The 17,453-nt window shown below is 42.1% G+C and overlaps 1 protein-coding gene across 4 annotated transcripts in view; it reads left to right on the top strand.

Annotated features, from left to right (window-relative positions):
* The first annotated feature begins 3,845 nt into the window (after positions 1-3,845).
* LOC129837442 (diacylglycerol kinase beta-like) overlaps positions 3,846-17,453 on the top strand; it is a 60,763-nt gene continuing 47,155 nt past the window's right edge. Inside the window, exons 1-7 of one of the 4 annotated variants that reach the window (XM_055903597.1) lie at positions 3,846-3,947; positions 4,338-4,499; positions 9,519-9,644; positions 14,590-14,666; positions 15,033-15,053; positions 15,163-15,310; positions 15,976-16,125. In XM_055903597.1, the coding sequence (XP_055759572.1) occupies positions 9,575-9,644; positions 14,590-14,666; positions 15,033-15,053; positions 15,163-15,310; positions 15,976-16,125 (466 nt within the window). In that variant the 5' untranslated portion in view covers positions 3,846-3,947; positions 4,338-4,499; positions 9,519-9,574. The other 3 variants (XM_055903598.1, XM_055903600.1, XM_055903601.1) reach the window with 3 other exon arrangements.

The raw sequence follows: 17,453 nt of genomic DNA, 5'->3' as shown, positions 1-17,453 counted from the left end.
GAGCACTGGCTTCTTCCTTGCTGAGCGGATTTTTAGGTTATGTTGATATAGGAATTGTTTTACTGTGGATATAGATACTTTTGTTCCTGTTTCCTCCAGCATATTCAAAAGGTCCTTTGCTGTTGTTCTGGGATTGATTTGCACTTTTTGCACCAAAGTACGTTCATCTCTAGGAGACAGAATGCGTCTCCTTCCTGAGCGGTATGACGGCTGTGTGGTCCCATGGTGTTAATACTTGCATACTATTGTTTGTACAGATGAACGTGGTACCCTCAGGCGTTTGGAAATTGCTCCCAAGGATGAACCAGACTTGTGGAGGTCTTGGCTGATTTCTTTTGATTTTCCCATGATGTCAAGCAAAGAGGCACTGAGTTTGAAGGTAGGCCTTGAAATACATCCACCTCCAATTGACTCAAATGATGTCAATCATATTATCACAAGCTTCTAAAGCCATGACATCATTTTCTGGAATTTTCCAAGCTGTTTAAAGGCACAGTCAACTTAGTGTATGTAAACTTCTGACCCACTGGAATTGTGATACAGTGAATTATAAGTGAAATAATCTGTCTGTAAACAATTGTTGGAAAAATTACCTGTGTCATGCACAAAGTAGATGTCCTAACCGACTTGCCAAAACTATAGTTTGTTAACAAGAAATTTGTGGAGTGGTTGAAAATCGAGTTTTAATGACACCAACCTAAATGTATGTAAACTTCCGACTTCAACTGTATAGTTTATAGCTTTATCATATTGCTCTATATTTGCTAAGTAATAATATTGATTACTAAGCCCACAGGCTAAAGCCTCATCTCTGTGGTGGATGATCTACGGAAGACAAAACTCAATTATAGTGATGCTAAGATCAATAACGATTGTGTCAGGAAGTGGAATGACGTAGGTCTAGTCTATGCCCTGGCTCATACTTTGCTTGAGTGACTATTCATCACCACGGCGACTGACTGTTTTCATTCATAGTTGGGATGACGTAAGCACGGCATGTTGATCGTATGCAATTTTATTAGCAGTTACGTAGTGGGGCTTTTATGTCGTTCAGCCGCCATTGTTTTGGTCTGCGTCACTGGATCCAGACACAGCATGGATGGGTAATGCGTGTGCTTGGATGCTCCCTCCAAAAAGAAGCCAGCCACTGCCACCCTACTAAACTCAGCAAAAAAAGAAACGTCCCTTTTTCAGGACCCTGTCTTTCAGAGATAATTCATAAAAATCAAAATAACTTCACATTGTAAAGGGTTTCCCATGCTTGTTCAATGAACCATAAACAATTAATGAACTTGCATCTGTGGAATGGTCGTTAAGACACTAACAGCTTACAGATGGTAGGTAATTATGGTCACAGTTATGAAAACTTAGGACACTAAAGAGGCCTTTCTACTGACTCTGAAAAACACCAAAAGAAAGATGCCCAGGGTCCCTGTTCATCTGCGTGAACGTGCCTTAGGCATGTTGTGAGGAGGCATGAGGACTGCAGATGTGGCCAGGGCAATAAATTGCGATGTCCGTACTGTGAGATACCTAAGACAGCGCTACAGGGAGACAGGACGGACAGCTGATCATCCTCACAGTGGCAGACCATGTGTAACAACACCTGCACAGGATCGGTATATCCAAACATCACACCTGCGGGACAGGTACAGGATGGCAACAACAACTGCCCAAGTTACACCAGGAACGCACAATCTCTCCATCAGTGCTCAGACTGTCCGCAATAGGCTGAGAGAGGCTGGACTGAGGGCTTGTAGGCCTGTTGTAAAGCAAGTCCTCACCAAACATCACTGGCAACAACGCCGCCTATGGGCACAAACCCACCGTCGCTGGACCAGACAGGACTGGCAAAAAGTGCTCTTCACTGACGAGTCGCGTTTTTGTCTCACCAGGGGTGATGATCGGATTCGCGTTTATCGTCGAAGGAATGAGCGTTACACTGAGGCCTGTACTCTGGAGTGGGATCAATTTGGAGGTGGAGGGTCCGTCATGGTCTGGGGCGGTGTGTCAAAGCATCATCGGACTGAGCTTGTTGTCATTGCGGGCAATCTCAACGCTGTGCGTTACAGGGAAGACATCCTCCTCCCTCATGTGGTACCCTTCCTGCAGGCTCATCCTGACATGACTCTCCAGCATGACAATGCCATCAGCCGTACTGCTCGTTCTCTGCGTGATTTCCTGAAAGACAGGAATATCAGTGTTCTGCCATGGCCAGCGAAGAGCCCGGATCTCAATCCCATTGAGCACGTCTGGGACCTGTTGGATCGGAGGGTAAGGGCTAGGGCCATTCCCCCCAGAAATGTCTGGGAACGTGCAGGTGCCTTGGTGGAAGAGTGGGGTAACATCTCACAGCAAGAACTGGCAAATCTGGTGCAGTCCATGAGGAGGAGATGCACTGCAGTACTTAATGCAGCTGGTGGCCACACCAGATACTGACTGTTACTTTTGATTTTGACCCCCTCTTTGTTTCCTGGACACATTATTCCATTTCTGTTAGTCACATGTCTGGAACTTGTTCAGTTTATGTTTCAGTTGTTGAATTTTGTTATGTTCATACAAATATTTACACATGTTAGATTTGCTGAAAATATATGCAGTTGACAGTGAGAGGACATTTCTTTATATACAATAATTGCACAGTCATGGGTTAGCACTGACATACCCTGTATAGTAAATCCATATTCAATTTGAAACCTGGAGTGGAATATGACAAGTACATGTTCTTTATTGCTGACAAAATGTGATAAACAACTGCTAGGGAATGGTATGTTCTCTACGTCAATGTGATGCGCATTCTCCCAACCCCCGACTGTCACATGGGAGAGAATGTCAATACCTAGACTAGAGCCAGGCCCACTGGCAAACAACACAAATACCCGTGGCCTCGGTCGGCTAAAGACTGAGAGAGAGCCTGTAAGTGTTTCTGAAAACATAAACGGTATTGGCAGATTTGGCACATTGGTCAATGATTTCACCTCTATTTTCACTCATCGTTTCAGGGATCTGATATTCAATTCAATACACTGAGACCTTAGTGTCAAATGAGACAGCCATTATTTGGAAGGTTGTGTGAAAGGTGTGGGGGCGATAGATAGCTAACTACGTGTAATCCGAGGCTGTTAAATGAATTGGTGGGTATTAGCTTTGGTCCAAATAGCAGAGTAGACTGCTGGGAGGCATAGTGTTTTGTCCGACATGTTCTCTCTTTTGTAAGGCTGGTATATAACACCAGCAAGTTGTTCATTCTGTATGAGTAGAAATAATGTCGCTGCTTTTCAGCAATAGCTATTGTTGTATTCATATGTTGTGTGCTTCCTTGGTGAACACATGTCGTCAAACTATAATATATTGTGGCTCTCCAGTCTTTTCCCTTTGCATTTCAGCTACAGCCATAGAAAACATGTACTGTATTTGAGGTATCTAAAATGTCAAGGGCCCTGCCTATCCTTTTTCCTATTGATTCTGAATGTAATTGGCCTTGGGCTGCTGTTAAATAGCCCTCCACAGCTGCAGCACCACAGTGATGAGAGAATATTACTCCTGATTCATGTCTGTTGAACACGACACCCCCTCCCCTAGACCCCCGGCCCCTGCCCCTTTCACATCCCATCAGTTCAATCAAGAGGTATTCCCACAGGTCGCCGCGGTTACCACCTGCCTGCTGAATGCTAATGGCGACACGCGCCACGGCAACGGGAGAGAGAGACCGAAAGAAAGAAAGTGAGGGAGAGGGAAAGCGTGAGAGAGCGAGAGAGAGCGAGAGAGAGAGAGAGGAAGAGAGAGAGAGAGGGAGAGAGAGAGTGGGAGAGTGGGAGAGAGAGAGAGAGAGCGGGAGAGAGAGAGAGAGCGGGAGAGAGAGAGCGGGAGCTCAGGACATCAGCCTCACCAGGGAATAGAGGGGGAGCAGAAAGAGGAGGAGAGGAGGGATAAGGGTGACATAAGCAGTGAGTATGAGAACTGATTATCATTGCGGACAAGCGGTAGATCGTTCTGTGCTTTTTATCACTCTCTCCCTCTCTCTCTCACACACACACAGACTCTCACACACACTCACCCCTTTTCTATTGGAGTTTCTATCCTCTATCCTGCTTCTGAACAAGCACACACTTACACACACAAACACACACAAACACAGCCACACACAGATACTCTTACACACACAGCAGAGAGGGGGGGTCTAACACACACACACACACACACACACACACACACACACACACACACACACACACACACACACACACACACACACACACACACACACACACACACACACACACACACACACACACACACACACCATCTGATGACAAACCCTCTACGCTCTCCTCCAGTACATTCAGCGGGGACATGATGTGAGTGAGTGTGTGTGTTTGTATGTGAGCGTGTGAGAAAGAGCAAGATGCGTGTGTGTGAGAGTGTGTAAGCGTCATCTGTAAACATCTGTCTGGAAGACTACTCCCTGCTCCCGGCAGTTTGCCTTGGCTATCCAGCAGGTGAGTATCATCTTGATACTGCATTCTATTGTTTGTCCGTTCATTGACTATATGTGAGTGTGTATATAGTGTGTGTGTGTGTGTGTGTGTGTGTGTGTGTGTGTGTGTGTGTGTGTGTGTGTGTGTGTGTGTGTGTGTGTGTGTGTGTGTGTGTGTGTGTGTGTGTGTGTGTGTGTGTGTGTGTGTGTGTGTGTGTGTGTGTGTGTGTGTAATGTAGTGGGTGTATTTGTTAATATGTAGTGTAAGCTACTCTCTAGTTGTATCGCTGGTGTCTCTTGCAGTAGAATCCTCTACCGGAGGTGATATTACCAATGACTTCATTGATAGATACAGAGATTAAGAGAGAGGAGGACAGCAACAGTGTTTGATAACCTACTGTTCCACCACTGGAAATGAATCAAGCCTATCAGTATCACAGTCCTGCTACTATAGATACTGTACACTGCTCGTGGAATTAGACTCGCGGCATTGAGAAATGTGCTAAAGGGTTGAAATACTGCTGTGCTAATGTCGTTGCCGTTCTATGGACATTATGATGAGGATATGTGCATTATACTGTATGTATACCAGTGGAGGCTGGTGGGAGGAGCTATAGGAGGACGGGCTCATTGTAATGGAATGGAATGGACTAAATGGAAGGGAGTCAAACGTGGTTTCCATATGTTTTATGTGTTTGATACCGTTCCATTTATTCCATTCCAGCCATTACGTTGAGCCCGTCCTCCTATAGCTCCTCCCACCAGCCTCCACTGATGTAAACGGATTATAAACAATAGAGAATGAGAATCATTTTGAGAATTTTTCTTTTCTGTGTATCTAACACTCATATAGGGAATGGATTGTAAATGTGAATTACAAGACAAATATAACAACTAGTATTTATCATAGCAATAAGTATAAGTCCTAGAGAGGGATTGCAGAGTAGCGATATGTATTTGTCACACAAGCAATAGATCAAAGATTATGGGAGGGAGTACAATGCCTATAGCGATTCGATTGACTACTGTGATTTTTCGCAGTCTAAACAGCATAATAATGCATACACGGCACCACATTATGGTCTATTTAGCCACAGATGCTGAATGTATTTCAGAGATATACAGTATATTCTTCTTCAGTCATCTGTCTATACTGTACAATTGCATCGATAATGTATATAGAGTGCATTCGGAAAGTATTCAGACCCCTTTACTTTTCCCACATTTTGTTACACTACAGCCTTATTCTAAAATTGATTAAATATGTTTTTCCCCTCATCAATCTACACACAATAACCCATAATGGAAATTTTGGCACATTTATAAAAAAATAAAACAATTGAAATATCACATTTACATAAGTATTCAGATCCTTAGCTCAGTACTTTGTTGAAGCAAAGCTATCATTCGCTATCATCCAGAAGGCGAGGTCAGTGCAGGTGCGCCAAAGCTGGGACCGAGAGACTGAAAAACAGCTTCTATCTCAAGGCCATCAGACTGTTAAACAGCCATCACTAGCACAGAGAGGCTGCTGCCTATAGGCATAGATTAGAAATCACTGGCCACTTTAAGGAATGGAACACTAGGCACTTTAATTATGTTTACCTATCTGGTATTACTAATCTCATATGTATATACGGTATTCTCTACTATTCTACGGCATCTTATTCACTTAATAATGTTTACATATCTTGCATTACTCATCTCATATATATATATACTGTATTCTATACTATTCACGGTATCTTAGTCACTTAATGTTTACATATCTGACATTACTCATCTCATATGTATATACTGTTTTCTATACTATTCTACTGTATCTTAGTCCGTTCCGCTCTGACATCGCTCGTCCATATGTACATAGTCTTAATTCATTCCTACTTGGATTTGTGTGTATTGGGTATATGTTGTGAAATTGGTTAGATATTACTTGTTAGATATTACTGCACTGTCGGAGCTAGAAGCACAAGCATTTCGCTACACCCGCAATGACATCTGCTAATCACTTGTATGTGACCAATCACATTTGATTTGAAGCACCTAGCCTCAAGTCTAATTGGGTATGACACTACAAGCTTGGCACACCTGTATTTGGGGAGTTTCTCCCATTTTTCTCTGCAGATCCTCTCAAGCCTTGTCAGGTTGGATGGGGAGCGTCGCTGCACAGCTATTTTCAGGTCTCTCCAGAGATGTTAGATCGGGTTCAAATCCGGGCTCTGGCTGGGCCAGTCAAGGACATTCAGAGACTTGTCCCGAAGCCACTCGTCTTGGCTCTGTGCTTAGGGTCGTTGTCCTGTTGAAAGGTGAAACTTCGCCCCAGTCTGAGGTCCTGAGAGCTCTGGAGCAGGTTTTCATCAAGGACATCGTCCATCTTTCCCTCGATGCTGACTAGTCTTCCAGTCCCTGCCGCTGAAAAACATCCCCACTGCATGATGCTGCCACCATACCTGGATGGTGCCAGGTTTCCTCCAAACGTGACACTTAACATTGAGGCCAAAGATTTCAATCTTGGTTTCATCAGACCAGAGAATCTTGTTTCTCATGGTCTGAGAGTCCTTTAGGTGCCTTTTTGCAAACTCCAAGCAGGCTGTCATGTGCCTTTTACTGAGGAGTGGCTTCCGTCTGGCCACTCTACCAAAAGGCCTGATTGGTGGAATGCTGGAGAGATTATTGACCTTCTGGAAGGTTCTCCCTTCTCCACAGAGGAACTCTGGAGCTCTGTCAAAGTTACCATCGGGTTCTTGGTCACCTCTCTGACCAAGGTCCTTCTCCCCTGATTGCTCATTTTGGCCGGGCGGCCAGCTCTAGGAATGGTCTTGGTTCCAAAAATGATGGGGGCCACTGTGTTCTTGGGGACCTTCAATGCTGCAGAAATGTTTTGGTACCCTTCCCCAGATCTGTGCCTCGACACAATCTTGTCTCTGAGCTCTACAGACAATTCCTTCAACCTCATGGCTTGGTCTTTGCTCTGACATGCACTGTCAACTGTGGGACCTTATATAGACAGGTGTATGCCTTTCCAAATCATGTCCAATCAACTGAATTTACCACAGGTGGACTCAAATCAAGTTATGGAAACATCTCAAGGATGATCAATGGAAACAGGATGCACCTGAGCTTTATTTCGAGTCTCATAGCAAAGGATCTGAATACTGATGTAAATAATGTTAAAAAATATATATGCCTTATTTATCATAAAAACCTGTTTTCATTTTGTCATTATGGGGTATACATCGATGAGAAAAATTATAATTTACTCATTTTAGAATAAGGCTGTAACGTAACAAAATGTGGAAAAAGGGAAGGGTTCTGAATACTTTCCGAATGCACCGTACGTGTCCATGCATATTCAAGTGTCTCAGGGGTTCCTTAAGGTTAGACATGTGCGTTTACTATGGGTATGTTCAGGACATCCACATACAAACTATGCCCGTACACAGATACACATATATGCGCAGACACACACATGCACGCACACACGCATGCACTCATACTAGTACACACACGGATGATTCCATGCCAGCTCTTTCATAAGAAAATAGTTGTGAACTGAGGGGGGGAAATATTGTTACATGCACTTGTTGCTGTGAGGTTTTATAATTGGTCAGAGGGAATTGGGTCAAAAAGGAAGGAAGCTGGCTTTGAGACTAACACAGGTGCATTAAGAGAGCAGGGAGCAGTGGAACATTCAGCTTCAGTAGTCCACAGTACACAATACTCTAGGCTATATACTGTAGCAACCGACTACCCCAAAATACTCATGCACACACACACATTTTTTATTTCCCTTACATGAATGTGTAATGCTTTTTGAACCCTTCTCAGTAGTTACATTAGTTACAATGTAGAACGGATTAAGTTTACAGTAAGCATATCTTGTTTTTTGTCAACCCATTGTGTGTGTGTGTGTGTGTGTGTGTGTGTGTGTGTGTGTGTGTGTGTGTGTGTGTGTGTGTGTGTGTGTGTGTGTGTGTGTGTGTGTGTGTGTGTGTGTGTGTGTGTGTGTGTGTGTGTGTGTGTGTGTGTGTGTGTGTGTGTGTGTTGGTGGGGGAGGGGGCTCTACAGCAAGGGAAAAGTGTCATAACATCCCCTCTTTTCTGACACTGTCCAATCTTCTGTCACCATGGCATTGTCCATAATCAGTGATGCCAGCTGGCTGTCCCCTGGCAGCCGGCCCATCATTCTGTTGTTGTCAACAGGACACGCAGCAGTCCTGGACAATCATGACTTAAACTCTTACATGTCCCTTATACTGTCTGTCATAAATGCTTCTTTACACATAAACTAAATGTTGTCCTAGGTACAGCTGTAGGATCTTAATTTGAGCCAGTTTGCTAAAGCAGGCGACAGGAAATGTGAATTATAATTAATGGACATTTTTGTAGGGGTTGATATATTTCCTGTAAGGGAAAACTAAGTCTGAAATTTCAGCATTTTTAAACCTCAATTACAATACGTGTTTTAAATGTCCTGCATTGCAGGAAAGTTCTCCTGCAACAGGGTGATCAAATGAAGCTCCTACATCTGTAAGTAAGACATATGTCAAATAATGCAGTGAGTTGGTGAGTTCATGTTGGACATTGACATGCCAGTTAGAAAATTACTAGCTAGCTATAGCACATAGTGCTGGATAGGACATGGTTGCATTAGCTTGGCTGTCAGTCATACTAAGATTAATGTACTTGTCTGATGTAATACTTATGATAGCATGAAAAATGCATTGATTAGGGGATTCAGTAAGTATTATGAATCAAACAAGTCCCTAGCCTCAGTCTCTAATTGACTGACAGACTGACTGATATACTTTTTGGTTACAGATGGACATAAGCATTTCTTGGTTTCTCCTAAACTATACTATACTGTACTATACTATAGCAATGTAATGATGTGAGGATCAATATACAATAATTTTATGCAATTTTATGACCAGTGATGATAGAATGAATGTCAGAACCCAAACCAAATATCTTTCTGTTAACAGCCTGCCACAAGAGACTATAATGAAAGAGGCCTAACAACTTTTTCTGTTCTGTTCCAGAGAGTGGACTGTGGGCTGATAGTTTGGGGATGTGAGGGAGAAGAGGACTCATCACAATGACCAACCAGGACAAGTGGGTCACTCTGACCCCAGCTGAATTCTCCCTTCTGCAAGAGTACGCTCAATGTAAGTCTGTGTCTCTGACAGTGGGTGTGAGTGTGTGAGCGTTTGTGTGTGTGTGTGTGTGTGTGTGCGTGCGCGTGTGTGCGCACGTGTACACCGTCACTTTACGCTCGCAATCAAGTTTAAACTTCATTGAAAATAGAATCTAGTCAAGTATAAAATGTGACACTGGATTAGTAAACTGCTGTTGATCCCATCTCAGGAGTATGTCCTGATCCACCTCACACAGAGAGAGATTTTACCTAATGCTTGACTATGGCAGGATAACAGAGCCCAGTTACTGTAATGGTGACTGCTTAAGAGCAGAGCAGAGAATATCTCCATGCACTGGCACTGTGTTATGAAACCCAGCCTAATCCAACTTGATTTGGTGTAAAGCTCAAACAGTACAAAACCCCCTCTTTCTCTGATGACTTGGAATCATCCATATGTCTGTAATCTGTTATTGGAGTCCCTTGCTGATTTTGCAGAAATACCAGCTCAAGCATTACATCTGTCTGGTGCTCTGGTGCTGTTTATGTTAAAACATGATCAATCATAACACAAAAGCATCCCCTGCAGGCCAAAGAGAGTTATGGACGTCTTGAAGTTATTTTCAAGAACGATACTGCAAGTATTCAGGTTTTCGAGAAATGAAAAATTTGACTGTGCATGTTTTGAGATAGATGTTTTTTCTGGCCTTCAGTGGGAATAGTGAGAAATACTGAAACTTTTCTTGCATTGGTTGTTTCCAGGATAACAATTAGGTTTAGTATCATTACTATTTTCTATATTTATTATATTTTGGTTTTAAAATGGTTTTCGGGAAAGGAAGGATTCTCAAAAGACTTCCCACATATCCACAACAATAAGAACTTCATCTCAGTGTGTTAGAGAAGACTAAAACAACAGAGCTAGTTTGAGCAGCAATAAGGACTCTAAATCTATATAGCGTCTTGACTGGAGGTTATTTTATTAGATATTCACAGACCTCAGTCCAAATCTAAATAATTAATGTTTTTTGCTTGAGATCTCTTCTGCAGGCAAAGGGTTTCACTTGGCCATGACATCTCTCTCGTTAATTGCTCTACACGTCTTGACAACATTGTTTCGCCGACTGTAAGCAGCTCTCCAGCCTCTCTTTACTGTCTCTGATTAGGATCGATTTTTGTTCTTCTTGAAATGTTTACCAGGGGCGCAACTTTGGTTTTAGAATTGGGGGGGACATAAGATCAGATTTAATATTGCAGTTAGATTGTGGCTTCCATCAATGTAATTGCCTGCATCATTTCCAATCCCCCATGTATTTTTTGTAAATATTTTCCATAAATGTATATATATATTTACCCAAAAAATATATGGGGATTGGAAATTATGCAGACAATTACATTGATGGAAGCCACAATCTATCTGCAATATTAAAGCTGATCTACCACCTAAAAGAAATCCAGCTCCACTATAATGTCGAAAGTCTGAGAAGAGACAGGGTACGGGACCGGGGAGAAATGAGAAAGAGTGAGGGACAGTGTGTGATAGAGAGATTTGGATAATCGTGTTTCAAATTGGCTCACAGCTAGTCATTATGCTCCCTGTGCAGCGAAAGGTTATAAAATATCCCATTCTCCGAGGTGCAACAATAGACCTTCTGCTGTTTCCACTTCTCCCTCCCTCCTTTTCAGTCCCTCCAGCTCACTTTAGGCCCCCCCTCTTCTCATTAAAAGGTGAAATGAGCTCTATTGCACACTTTCCTCACTTCACATACTGCATGAGCACCAATACTCAACAGTCTACTTCACTGCAGTTATGATTTCATAATCAGACACGATTATTAGAATGGATTTTTTTTGCTCAGTGACATTGCGGTGTGTATTTTCCCAGGTGCTGTGTAAAAGAACATTGATGTGACATGCATTTTGGCCTAAAGTAACCTACGCTAAGTCATTTCCTTTTAAGTGTTAGCTTTAGGATGACAACTTGACAGTTTTTTGACCATGTAGAGGAGTGATGAGAAAACAGTGCACGAGTTAACACTTTTTTATTTTATTTTTGGTGGGTTTATCACACAGGCACCCAGTCACACGTTTCATGGTTTCACGTGGTCATCCTTCCAAATCTAGTCTTGTTGCTCCAGAAGCTACAATGAATGAAATTAATTAATTAATGACATTTTATTTTCGTGTCAAATCTCCAATTGGCAACCCGTCCCTTATGGGATTAATTGACACATAAAAAAACATTACAATAATTCACTGTGTTAATTAAATGTTAATTATTCTTCTGGCGTTCTCCGTATGCACATCACATAAATAAAAAATAAAAATAAGTAAATTAATAAATAATAGTAAATAAGGTAATCCAAACAATAATTATATCCATAGAGCAGTAAAATAATATAATAATATACAATAATATATACATACATACAGTTGAAGTCAGAAGTTTACATACACCTTAGTCAAATACATTTAAACTCAGTTTTTTACAATTCCTGACACTCAATCCTAGTAACAATTCCGTGTCTTAGGTCAGTTAGGATCACCACTTTATTTAAAAAATGTGAAATGTCAGAATAATAGTAGAGAGAATGATTTATTTCAGCTTTTATTTCTTTCATCACATTCCCAGTGGGTCAAAAGTTTACATACGCTCAATTAATATTTGGTAGCATTGCCTTTAAATTGTTTAACTTGGGTCAAACATTTCGGGTAGCCTTCCACAAGCTTCCCACAATAAGTTGGGTGAATTTTGGCCCATTCCTCCTGACAGAGCTGGTGTAACTGAGTCAGGTTTGTAGGCCTCCTTGCTCGCGCACGCTTTTTCAGTTCTTCCCACAATTTCTATAGCGTTGAGGTCAGGGCTTTGTGATGGCCACTCCAATACCTTGACTTTGTTGTCTTTAAGCCATTTTGCCACAACTTTGGAAGTATGCATGGGGTCATTGTCCATTTGGAAGACCCATTTGCGACCAAGCTTTAACTTCCTGACTGATGTCTTGAGATGTTGCTTCAAAATATCAACATAATTTTCCTCCTCATGATACCATCTATTTTGTGAAGAGCAGCAGTCCCTCCTGCAGCAAAGCACCCCCACAACATGATGCTGCCACCCCAGTGCTTCACGGTTGGGATGGTGTTCTTCAGCTTGCAAGCTTCACCCTTTTTCCTCCAAACATAACGATGGTCATTATGGCCAAACAGTTCTATTTTTGTTTCATCCGACCAGAGGACATTTCTCCAAAAAGTACAATCTTTGTCCCCATGTGCAGTTGCAAACCGGAGTCTGGCTTTTTTATGGGGGTGTTGGAGCAGTGGCTTCTTCCTTGCTGTGCAACCTTTCAGGTTATGTCGATATAGGACTCGTTTTACTGTGGATATAGATACTTTTGTACATGTTTCCTTCAGCATCTTCACAAGGTCCTTTGCTGTTGTTCTGGGATTGATTTGCACTTTTCGCACCAAAGTACGTTCATCTCTAGGAGACACAACGCGTCTCCTTCCTGAGCGGTATGACGGCTGCATGGTCCCATGGTGTTTATACTTGCGTACTGTTGTTTGTACAGATGAACGTGGTACCTTCAGGCGTTTGGTAATTGCTCCCAAGGATGAACCAGACTTGAACCAGACTTTTTTCTGAGGTCTTGGCTGATATCATTTGATTTTCCCATGATGTCAAGCAAAGAGGCACTGAGTTTGAAGGTAGGCCTTGAGATACTGTCACGATTGTCTTCTTGAGAGAGAGAGGACCAAGGCGCAGCGTGTGGAAAATACATCTTCTTTTATTTAAAAGAGAGACAAAACGAACACTATACATAAACTGAAACAAAACAAAGAACGACCGTGAAGCTACAAATGTTCAACATAGACAACACACCACAAAAGCCTACTGCCTATGGCTGCCTTAAATATGGCTCCCAATCAGAGACAATGAATAACAGCTGTCTCTGAGAACCAATCTAGGCAGCCATAGACATAACTAGACAACATTACTCTACTCTGCCCCATACACATACAACAACCCTAGACACTACAAAACACATACATTCCCCATGTCACACCCTGACCTAACTAAAAACATAAAGAAAACAAAGAATACTAATGCCAGGGCGTGACAAATACATCCACAGGTACACCTCCAATTTACTCAAATTATGTCAATTAGTCTAACTGAAACTTCTAAAGTTATGACATAATTTTCTGGAATTTCCCAAGCTGTTTAAAGGCACAGTCAATTTAGTGATGTAAACTTCTGACCCACTGGAATTGTGATACAGTGAGTATTCGGTCTGTAAACAATTTTGGGAAATATTACTTGTGTCATCCACAAAGTAGATGTCCTAACTGACTTGCCAAAACTGTAGTTTGTTAATAACAAGAAGTTTGTGAAGTGGTTGAAAAACAAGTTTTAATGATTCCAACCTAAGTGTATGTAAACTTCCGACTTCAACTGTACATACCATATTCAGACAAATAAATACAGAAAAAAAGAAACAGAAGTCACTTGAACCCAGTCTGACACAAAGAGAAGATTCATACGGTAGACAAGCCTATACACAATCTTTATACACCCACCATTATCCACTACAAATACCATAATGGAAGAGCTAGAATAATATAATAAAACAATGTCTACACCAGGGGCCCAAATGGACCAGTCCTGCCAGGACACTCCTGGGGCTAAACTCCCATAGTTTGAAAATACAGGAAGAGATCTTGACAGGAACCAGACCAAACGGACCAGACAGAGGAGTCTAACCTGGTACCCGTTCCAGAGTCTGGTGATTCCCCCTGTGATTTCGATGCGGTCTGGTGGGTGCCAGATCTGATTTCTCCTGAGCTGTAGACTGAACCTTTTTAAAGACTCTTAGATGAGATCTCGCAGTGGGATCTCCCTTCACGGACATGATGATATCAATTGCTATTTAATGGGAAGTCTTTATGGTTATAACATGTGCGGAATGTTTTTCTTTTAGACTCAACCAAGAAGCTGAAAGATGTGCTGCAGGAGTTCCATGGAGATGGAGTGTTGGCGAAATATAACCCAGAGGAGGTAGTCTTTCTTTCCATAAGACACTGTTCTGACTGTTCTGGTAGTGAAGTGGCATCATTAGCAGTGCATGAACCATTGCAGAACTACTGTGAGGCTTCTTCGTAATGTAGAGCACTACCATCACTTCAGACTTGCTACCAATTCTTGGTCATTTTGATATCAACAACATTCAACAATGTTATCAGTCTATATTCACCTCAAACCAATATATTTGTACGTTTTGGCATTTGAAATGAAGAGGCACTACTTACTTTGGTTATAGAGGGGATGCTGAAAATGTCACACCAGCTTTTCAGGATATGAGTAACTGACTTTTAAAAGTTTGATTTATTGAGATGCCCAATGTCTTTATTCAATGCTGCATAGAAGCAAGACATACTCAATCAGGTAATGTAATTTCTTGTTCTCCCAGGCATGATATGGTAATGATATGTTTATTAAATCTCCCCTCATGGGAATCATACCAACCAGGATCATGTTCTGTGTCTTGTTTCAGGAAATTGACTTTGAAGGCTTCAAGGTCTTCATGCAGACGTTTCTGGAGAGCGAGCTGGCAGAGGAGTTCTGTCAGCACCTCTTCTTATCATTCAGTAACAAGGGACCAAAACCCAGCCCCTCTTCCATAGACAAGCCCAGAGTTACTGGTAAGACCCTGCACTTCAACTATAACCTTCAGATGATGTCCTTAAGGGGCAAAGTAGATTTTATATTGTCTGTGTGCGCTGTTACTGAATTTCTAAAGCTACATTTCCCCTTAAGGACCACCGCACCTTCACTTCAGACACAAACAAAGCAACAGATCAAGAAGGCATAGAAACTATGACCTCAGCAGCAGACAAACAATCTCTCTAACATCAAATAAAAGCCTAAAGTTGTTTAGGTCTGCTTTAGTTTGTACTCCTACCACAAAGAGCAGTGTCACTGGGTGATACTGTTGTAATTGGTTCAGTATTGTTAACTCTGTCGTCAGACCACCCCAGATTGCCTTGTTGTCGTGGACTGTAGCTTACAGGCAAGTCATTGAGTGCAGCTTGTACTTTTTCACAAAATGTCCAAACTGTACGTGTCCTGAGGTACGAACTACAATCTTCACAAACTAAAACTTTGCTGTCTAGTCAACATTTACTACTGTAATATTGGCAAAAACTACACCTATATATCATCTGCAATCAATTTCACAACACGAATTTCGATATATTGGTAGACAGTTTGAAAGGCAGTTTGAGGTTGACATTAGAGGCATAAGCTCAGCAATGATCATAACCGGCCTACATTTTGACCTTCTTCTCTGGCCTTCTTCTCTCTGCAGGCCTCAAGTTGATCAAAGGGAACTCGACCCCTCTGAAGGTGCCCCCTTTACCCAGGACTCTGCCCAGACCTCTAGGCATGGTTCAACTGAAGGACATCGTCTGCTACCTCTCACTGCTGGAGGGTGGCCGACCCGAGGACAAACTGGAGTGTGAGGACTAATTATTATTTTTCCTCTGAAAGGGGAATATACTGGAGCTCCTTTAGCTATAAAGCAGAATTGGGATTTACAGAAAAATAATGTTATTTTTGGGTTTACCCATGAGAATAATGACATTTGTGTACCGTAAATACAAACACTCATAGCCAAACAAGTTAGAGCTTCATCCCAATACACTGCTATATATTTCCCATTACCTAAGCAGGAACAGCAGGTTACCCTTTTCACTGTAGTCTACTTGAATCATTATGTTTACTGAAAGCCCTTATTAGCGTTGCCATGGTATCTCTTTATTCTACTTAAACTTTAGATGTGTACTTATTTATTTATGACATTATATTAGATAATTGAACATCAGACTTTTTATGTGTTCTTATAATTCTCATCCAACTGCTGAATAATTGAAGAGCAGAGCCGTTCATTAAAAATTAAGTGTGTTAATAATTTAGCAGGTCTGGCCCAGGGAGCACATCATTGGTTTAGCCTTGGATGCTACAGTATCTCTCCTTGTAGAGAATCCCACTCTACCCCTCCTTCCGTCTAGCCTCGCTGATGTTTTGGGGTGCTAAACAGGGCCCTCTGCTGGTTCTTCTAAGAATGACTGGTTTCAATTTAAACTTACAGTACATTCACTTTAGCTGCTATATCTGTAGGTCTACATCCGTTGCGCAAAGTCAGGGAATGCATGGCAAAAAGAGAAACATCGAAAAAGTGAGTATTGATCATCATCAGCAGCAAGCTAAATTCCCTAGGTTCTGTATGACTGAGGAAATATACCCTATGTCACTACAGTGGATTCAGTAAAAGTTACTGCAACTAGTACTAGTTCAGCTTTGAAGAGCAGGTGAGGACAACGACAGATAACAGTCTTTATACTGTAGGTTCATATGGTTAGACAACTTAGCTCTATGCTTTTTTTGAGTGACTCGACTGTATGCTATTCCTCCCATCTCTCTACACACCATCACCTTCCTGTGGCCCCGTTGGATTACCACCACAAACACCTTCCCAGCTCCAGCAGAGTTCCCAATCCTCCAGGCATCTACCTCACTTCCCCTTCCTCCTAACCGCACCACAGCAGGAAGCTGTCAATTAGCTCCTAATTAGTGTCTGACAAACAGCAGCTTGACGTCAACCCCATATGAAATGAACAACCCCCCTCTTCGAGTCCTTAGTGAACTCACCGGCTCACCCTCCTCAATCCAGCGGGTTTGTCACGAGCCGCACCACTACTGATATTGGGGGAGGGGGTAGCGTCTTGCTGAGACTGGGCTAAAAACACTTTTCCACGTATTGGGAACAGCCATTAGTATGTAAAT

This window comes from Salvelinus fontinalis, chromosome 38 (genome assembly GCF_029448725.1).
Source record: "Salvelinus fontinalis isolate EN_2023a chromosome 38, ASM2944872v1, whole genome shotgun sequence".
In the NCBI taxonomy this organism is placed as follows: Eukaryota; Metazoa; Chordata; class Actinopteri; order Salmoniformes; family Salmonidae; genus Salvelinus; species Salvelinus fontinalis.
Note: the sequence above shows the minus strand (reverse complement) of the source record. Positions and strands in the feature narration are given on the sequence as shown.